This window comes from Zea mays, chromosome 6, assembly GCF_902167145.1.
Source record: "Zea mays cultivar B73 chromosome 6, Zm-B73-REFERENCE-NAM-5.0, whole genome shotgun sequence".
Taxonomy (NCBI): domain Eukaryota; kingdom Viridiplantae; phylum Streptophyta; class Magnoliopsida; order Poales; family Poaceae; genus Zea; species Zea mays.
Genome location: NC_050101.1, coordinates 111419577 through 111427948, shown reverse-complemented (window position 1 = coordinate 111427948; position 8372 = coordinate 111419577). Strand labels below are relative to the sequence as shown.

Below are 8372 nucleotides of genomic sequence, written 5' to 3'. Positions count from 1 at the left end.
AATAATGGTATAGCATGATCACAACTTCTTACTGGAGGCAACGAAGTTGGAGCTGAAGCCACAGAAGAAAACTGGGACAGTAAGGACTCAATCTCAGGGTAAAACTTGGAGCTCTCACTTGCAGGCTCGGGTACAGACACTGATGATATCTGAATTAGCAAGCTCTCACTAGCCCCATAGTTTGAGCCATACAATGTAACAAAAGATCCATGATATGTAATAGAAAGCCATTTGTGACGCCAATGCACATGCATAGGGCTGTGAACCTCCAACCAATCCATTCCCAAAATCATGTCATAATGTTGCAGGGGAAGGACCTTCAAATCTTGGTGAAAAACGTAACCCTGTATCGTCCATTCAGCTCGAGGTAAAACGGAAGAGCAGTGCATAATACCTCCATTATCCACCTTAACCTTGATCTGTGCTTCCACTAACAAGGCAGTAGGTAATTGTTGAATTAAGCACTAATTCACAAAAGAATGTGTACTGCCTGAATCAATTAAGATGGAAAACTCCCGCTGGTGCAGCCAACCCAACAATTGGAAAGCCTTTTTAGCTGGACCACCACTCACAGCCTCAGATAACACCACTGAAAACAGTTGGTCTTCATGTACAGATTCAGACTCAGGCTGCTCTGGCAACTCCTCAGGGGTAAATAACTCCCATACCTCCTGCATGGCCTGAAGCTGCACCGTTGCTGCACAAGTATGGCCCTTATGTCACTTTTCTGCACATCTGTCACACAAGCCTTTGGCCCTACGGAAAGCCCGCAGTGCACCCAGTCGCTCATCCACTGACTTAGACGGTGGCACTGGACGTTTATCAGAGTTGGATGACACATTCCGATCCCCAGAAGGAGAGAAGGTAAGGGAAAAGGCCCCTTGCCCTCTGATTTCGACCACGAACCCGATTCAAACCGAGGGAACGCACGACGTCGCCCCGAGTCCGCAACCTCTTCCTGTAACAGAGCCAAAGAGCATGTTGCGTCCAAATCTCCCGGTCGCTGCATAATCACAACAGCACGGACCTCGTCCCATAAACCATCCAAGAATCGGGTAGTAAAATATAACGGATCAGACACAACACCATAAGCAGACAATTGATCCATGAGAGTGGAGAATCGAGCAATATAGTCGGACACAGAATTCGTTTGTCGAATCCTGAACAGTTGGCGTAGCAACGCCTGATGCTGGTTCTTGCCATAGCGATCAAGCAGTGACTGACAAAACAGAGCCCATTGCAAATCCGGGTGTTGACGCTGAACAGCTTGGAACCAACAAGCCACAGAAGGCGACAAATACATGGAAGCTACCCGAATCCAGGAATCAGGATCAACAAAGTACATATCAAAATAATTTTCACACCGTGAAATCCAGAGACGAGGATTATCACCCTCAAACGTTGGAAATGGTAGTTGTGGTAATTTACCCAACGAATGAAAACCGGACTCAAAATTCCTTTGACGAGATCCACCGGCATCAAACGCAAGACCAGGACAACGGGCACTGGACTGGACAGGAGGAGGTACGAAGTGATGCATACCCTTGTTGCTGGTTGGAACGTAGGTCGTGACGGAGCCAAAACCCTGCTCCGGCAGGATGGGTTCCTCACGGATGCCTCCAAAACCTTCTCCCTCAGGACCACCGAGTGCTCGACCGATAACTGCAACAGGCTTCTGCAACAATCCTGGTTCCGTCGCGGCCTCGAGGGATGCCCGATCCCAGTGCTTGTTGAGCTTCCTCAAATCCAACTTGACGTCCTCCATGGTGGTGTCCATCTTGACACGCCAGACCGCCAAGTCCTCAGCGGCCACCTCCACAGCACTGAGGCGTTCTTCCTTGGCATCAGCGAACGCCGAGAAACGTTTCTCCCACTTGAGATCCATAGCCGAAAACTTCTTCTCCATTTCATCAAGGATCATCTTCGTATTAGGATCCATCACTCCTTGACGTCGCTGATGTCGCGTGAAATGAGGGTGAGGCGGTATGTACTCCAGATCGGAGAAGGACCGAGGATCGTTGCACCTCTGATACCAGATGTTAACGTGGTGGTGGCTGGGAAGATCGCTGGTGGCGAACTCTTGAGATGGAGAAGCAGGGAAGGTAAGAATGGAGCAGGAGACAGGGGAAGAACGGCAGCAGCCGAGAGAATCTTAGGAAACAGAATTCAGTTACAATCTTTGATGCCTTTCTCCAACTCCTTTCCACTACTTATTACATGCCAGCACAAAGCCCACTAGCTTAAAGCTCAAGCGACACCATTACGGCCATCTTCTGCTGCAGCATTTGCCTCACGCCATCCACTCTGGCCTAGACAGCCGCACGTTCTTCCTCCTAATTCTGTCGCTCCTTTTCAGCCCATGGACACTTTCAGCCTTACCTTCCTGGCCCAACACTTTAGTTACCTCTGCTGATACTGGTTTGCTGACATTCCTATTTCTCTAAAATATAGCAATACTGTGAATAATGAAATATATATCCGCTGCAGGCAGCCAAGCTAGCGAAGCACGGACGACAATAATGAACTGTGTCTTCTCCTGCCAGGGCCTCAGCCCTATGAACGTCAGATACCTGTATGCGGCTATCGTCCTCCTGGCGAACCTGTCTGCGTGGTTCGCACGAGAGAACACCGTATCGTATTACCTGAAGCAGCGACTCAGCGGCTGTAAGGGTGACCGGGGTTGTCTCGCGGCTGAAAGCGTGCTCGTGGCGAGCCATGCCTTCTTTGTATCCTATACATACTACTAAACAGTTTAAACAACATTGTTTTTTATCTAACAATTTTCTGTATTATGATTGCTCTGACCTTAACAAATCGTCCAACTCTTTTTTATGGCCATGTTCTTCTCCACTGTACGCACCGGCAAGGTGAATGAGTTGAGAAATTCATGGCACTGCGGGTGGTGGCCAGTGAAGATTGCCCTCTTCATGGCCTGTTCTCTCATCTCTGTCTTGGCTCCATCCTGGTGGATCCAAATCTATGGTCAGTTCCCTACCGTGAACTATCATATATACTAACTACAATGCTCTCTGCTAGCTTGTATCATTGATATACATGGTGTTTGTCTGAATTGTATTTTCAGGAAAAATTGCGCAGCTAGGAGCAGGGTAACTACCTACTGCCTCAAATAATCCAGCTAATTAATTAGTAATGATGTTGATATGTGTTGTATTTGGGACTTTTGAACATGATATTTCTTGTAGTTCAGCTCATAAGTTTTATGAGATTTATCACAAGGCTGAACTACAAATTGTGCCAAACCAATTACCAAGGAAGGTATATATATGTTTTAAATCTAACTTCGACCTTTTGAACACGTAAGTCCATGGTATCGAAAATTTATTAGCTCCTATTCACCATCGTAGCATGAATTGTCTTGCAGGTACCTCGTGGTTGGGATCTCCATCTTTGCCAACATGGCTCTACGGGGTTGACAATAGTCATGATTGTCAAGCACAGACATTGTTGGCTCGACATCGAGTTCCTTGGCACCACGCTGCTGCTAGTGTACATTATGTGCGCTCTCTCATTAATGTCCAAGGTAATTAAGAAAATACTCCTACAACGCACACACACTTAGAGCTATTGGATAAATTAAGCCATGTTCAAGCAAAATACTGATGAATTTTAAATTATTAGGCCAATAAATTATTCATGGAGCCTGGGCTAATTGGTGGGTATATTTTGTTCCTCTGCCTGTTAGCGATTACAAGGTAAAAGACTTCTCTCTCTCTCCTTATATATATATGTATAACACACACACACACACACACACACACACACATATATATATATATATATATATATATATATATATATATATATATATATATATATATATATATATATATATATATATATATATATATATATATATATATATATGGCACAAACAAACTTTATTTTGTTGGTTTCCTTCTTTTGGATGTGACATATATTTCGCCCTACCAGTGAGCCCGAGTCAAGCTGCTACCAGAAACACAAAGCAGGTCCACATGCTATTTGGATAACAATTTCCGTAAGTATATATATGGTCTATTTTGATCTAGGGTTCTTATCTAGTATCGTCAGTGATATTTAAAAAAAACATTATGTTGATATATATATATATCAACACTGGCAGTGTTTTGCTTTTGGACTGCTCGGCACCGTTTATTCTACTTTTTCCATAGGCAGTGACTACAAATGCATACATGTATGTTAATTATTCACACAAAGAGATTAGTCATAACTATTAACAAAACTGATGAATGTGTGGTTTATTAACTGAAAATGCCTCAAACCTTCCATGCAGTTGTGGAACATTGTAGAGTCAGAAGACGACGTACCATATGGGTATGGCTTTTTCCATTTCGTCTTCGCGGTGGGCTCCATGTACGTCGGGATGGTGTTTGTCGGTTGGGACAAACATCATACCATGAAGCAGTAAGTTCACGGATCTAAAAAAATTATCTAATTTCGTCAATGGATAAGATATAAATAAAGTGTGTTCTTTTATGCATGGGCTCTACATACATGCGTGTCTGATACAATATTTTGCATGCTTTCACCCCAGATGGAGCGTGGATATTGGGTGGATGAGCACATGGGTTCATATCGCCAACGAGGCTCTCTTAGTAGTATTCTACAGTAAGTGACCTACTGTGCCAAAGACCCTCAATATAACCCCACTTAGCTCATCACACATCCAAGAGTCAAATAATTGGACACATAATGCGGAGAACGAGGAGGATGACGATTCTTTTAGAGAATGGGAGAGTGATTAAATGTTTTCATCATTTACCAACACCCTAACTGTAGATAGGCATCGACGATATGCTGTAATATAGGTGGAGGCATGTTTGTTGCATATACTTCTAGCCATACTTCTCTTGATTAGTAAGGTATGATGGGGCTGCTTGATTCAGCTTTTTTCTGACAAGCTTTTTCGAGAATCTAGCTGTGGGGAGAATCTGACTTTGTAGAGAATCTGAGTATTATTAGGATTACGTGCGGAGGAAGATAAAGTTGTCCATGGGACTCAGGATCTATAAAGTGACAGATTACTACTATTGCGATGAATCAACCGATTATATGTTTATGTTGATTTTGAATGGTTTTTACCCAAACGAATTTTATAGAAGCTGGCTGAAAAGCTGAGTGTTTGGCAATCTGCAGCAACTTTTGGTGGCCAGAAGCTGCGAAAAGCCGAAACAAATTGGCACGATGATGGATGAATGGAATCTAAAGAAGCTCATTTATTTGGTGGTTAATGGTGTCACTTAGAATTGTTGAAGTGCCCTCATCCTTCAAAGATCACAATATAATACAAACCCTTGTCATATGATGCTACCGAATTAAATCTATTTATCAGATGATAAGGAGTATTATTGAATCATATCAAACAAACATTATATATAGACACCGTTCTTAGGGCCTTATTTAACTGGAAGCAAAACAAATTATCCAATGTTATAGGGAAGTTGGGTGCATGAGCAACTACTAATAGAATATTTTTTTTTGAAAAAAACGAGGCCACCACTAAAAATCATCAACAAAAGTAAGGTGAGTACTCTGGTACTAAGCAAGCCCATCTTTACAGACTATAAGCATTGACATGATGGAGATTTGGAGGGTTTTTAAATAAAAAACTACTTTTGTATAGAAGGTTATATTGCAAAGTTTTCTTTTGTCAAACATCACTATGATTTGAGGGATTTTGAAGAAATTGTCTTTTCTTGCTTTTGAAGCCCTCCATGAGACTTCCATACGCCATGGCTCATGACATCTCCTGCCAGTGCTATTCAACATCTTCTTCATAAAATCCTTTTTAAAACAAAACTCGCTATTTGTCAGAACCAAGATCGAACTCCTAGACTCCTGGCTTGGGGTCGTCAGTTGTACTATTGTCTATCTGTGACAAATAATAAGCAAAACAAATGATATTTAATTAATTAGAAAATAAAAAAGAGTGTGCGAAATATGGTACGGTATTTTCTTCTAAGGGTGTACGAAGAATTTGGAGTAGGAGTGGGAAATATATAGAGAATTTGGTGTTCTAGGGGTATCTATGATCTTAGGGGACCAACTTTCACTATAACCCATAGGGATAGCAGGGGATACAACCCATGATAGACAACAGTAGGACATGCTTGTAGTTCAGTGAGGCAGGGAAGCGATGATGTAAGGGGGCTGTAGTGGAACCAAACATTTTAGATCTACCTCAAGCACATCTACCACCTTTTCCCCACAACATGCTTGAACCAAGCTAAACTTGATAGTCCGCTAGTGCCGAAATGGTACCCATATTACGAGCTGTACATTAGACATTATATGTCGTCAGCTTCCACGGGCGATGCTTAGACATTATAGATTCTAATCCATATGGACCCGCGCTCGATGGCGCATCATGGAGAGCATACCACAATGCGCAAATCTCTACTACTTATTAAGTAAGTAATAGTAGTCTGCCTTTGACCCGTTCTGCCGTTCTGCCTTTGACCCGTTCTGCCTCCGGTCGTACAACCCCGCGCCAAAAAATCATCTCGCTGCAGCACCAAAGACGTTAGTCTGAGCAACAAACAACACACACCAACGCGTCCAAGCAACAAGCAACACACACCAACGCTTATAAGTCACGTTTCGACGCTCTGGGTGGCCGGTATGGCACTAATCAAATAACACCATAGCAGTGCCTGTGACCGAGCGGTGTATGCGGCCCAACGATGGTGCGGCCCATTCTGCAGCCCATCCTACGGTGCCTGCCTTCTACACCTCAAAGCCCACAAGCTTGCAGGCCCCTGGGTACGTTACGGCGCACGTCGGCCGCCGCCCTTCCACTTGTGCATGACTGCATGCTGCCCCTCTTTTCACGTTGGAACAACGACGGTGCTGGACGGATGTGCTGTGTGCTTGCAGCGGTACCCGATGTCCAAGGTGCTGCATCGGCCTCGTCACTGTCTGCCCCGGCCTCACCGTGGTGGGCGCTGCGCCGGCCCCGACCACCCGCACCAGCGTCCCCAACTACCTCTCCCTTCTATCCGGTGAGGCTCTTTCTCGCTCCCGCCAGACACGGACCGGAGGACTGGCGGCGTGGATGAATCATGCATGCATGTCGTTAATTGGCTGCCATCCCATTTTTCAGGCGACAAAGCCGCGTTCGCCGTGCTGGACGCCGTCGAGAGCGCCACCGGGTGCCTGCCGCTGGTTCACATCGACGACGTCTGCCGCACTGAGCTGTTCGCCGTCGAGGAGGGCGCGGCCGCGGGGAGGTACGTCTGCTGTGGCCTCAACACGACCATCGCCGAGCTCGCGCGTTTCCTGGCGGACAAGTACCCGCAGTACGGCGTCAAAACGAACCTGCTGTAAGTAAGGGATCGGCTTCATGTACAGTTCTGCTGCCGATGATGATCGACTGATACCGTTTGCCTGCACCTTTATTTGCATGCAGCTCCGGCGAGCGGCTTGAGAAGCCGAGAGTGTGCCTGTCGTCGGCGAAGCTGGTGAAGGAAGGTTTTATACTATAGAGGTTTTGTAGACTCCAGCTATAGAGCTACGTTAGAGTATCAATATTTTTGTAAAATCCGATAACCCATTTTGTAGACTCTGATAACCTGGTATACTTTGTAAATTTTAGTAAATTCATGTCTATTTACTATGAATGGGGAAGTAAACAAGGTTTTCTTTCATTTTAAATGCAGGGTTATACAATCATATCTTGCAAAACTGACAATATTTTTTTGCCCTCATACGAAGAATCAGTTCCTTATATTGCTTGACAACCGGCCATGGTTGCTAGATCAGGATACAAAACCTTGCTCATCTATGGTAATTGATGGTTACTAAGGTCTATTGTTCTTGTTGTTTTATGTAAACCTATGGTAGTATCTCTTTCTTGCTTAAGTTTTACTACGCTCCCAACAAACTGATTCTTCCTATTTTTTTGCTCCAGTTAAGGTTTCCCCTCTCACCAACTCTAGGACTAGGAAAAAGAGGGATGAAACTGATTCTTGGTGTTTCGTATAATGCCTTGAACAAGTGAGCGATGCATACATTTAATTTTTATTATTGGCAGGACATCATTGTTTTCTTTTTATGGCCATTTTAGAACGGCAGGGATGTCTCACTACAAATTCTTTTCTATTCTTTTTCAGGTATCTTCCTCCAGAATGCTTTGACCTCATCAAAACACCATTTATTTCATCTAAGGTAATTATATATGGCAACTGTTCAACCTGTTAATGCGCTAACTGATGAAAGTATATTATGGTTCTTGTTCTACTCATCCAGTAGCATAGTATATTCAGTAGCATAATATATTCAGGTGTCAAAGGTAACAGGTCTCCTCACTTTAAAAACTGGTTTTGGAATGTTTCAATTGGGAGGAGGTATCA

The 8372-nt window shown here is 44.0% G+C and overlaps 1 protein-coding gene, 1 long non-coding RNA gene and 1 pseudogene across 2 annotated transcripts; all 3 read left to right on the top strand.

Moving 5' to 3' along the window:
• The first annotated feature begins 2465 nt into the window (after positions 1–2465).
• Positions 2466–4637, top strand: LOC103631281 (uncharacterized; annotated as a pseudogene).
• A 2054-nt stretch (positions 4638–6691) lies between these two features.
• On the top strand, positions 6692–7505 carry LOC109939362 (anthocyanidin reductase ((2S)-flavan-3-ol-forming)). The gene is made up of 4 exons (XM_020540043.1): positions 6692–6783; positions 6898–7022; positions 7124–7340; positions 7430–7505. Exons 1-4 carry the CDS (start codon positions 6692–6694, stop codon positions 7503–7505), a joined length of 510 nt encoding a protein of 169 aa, XP_020395632.1.
• A 236-nt stretch (positions 7506–7741) lies between these two features.
• LOC109940350 (uncharacterized) lies at positions 7742–8143 on the top strand. Its single transcript, XR_002263152.1, has 3 exons — positions 7742–7825; positions 7931–8016; positions 8133–8143. It is a non-coding gene; the product is annotated as an uncharacterized lncRNA (long non-coding RNA).
• The last annotated feature ends 229 nt before the right edge of the window (positions 8144–8372 follow it).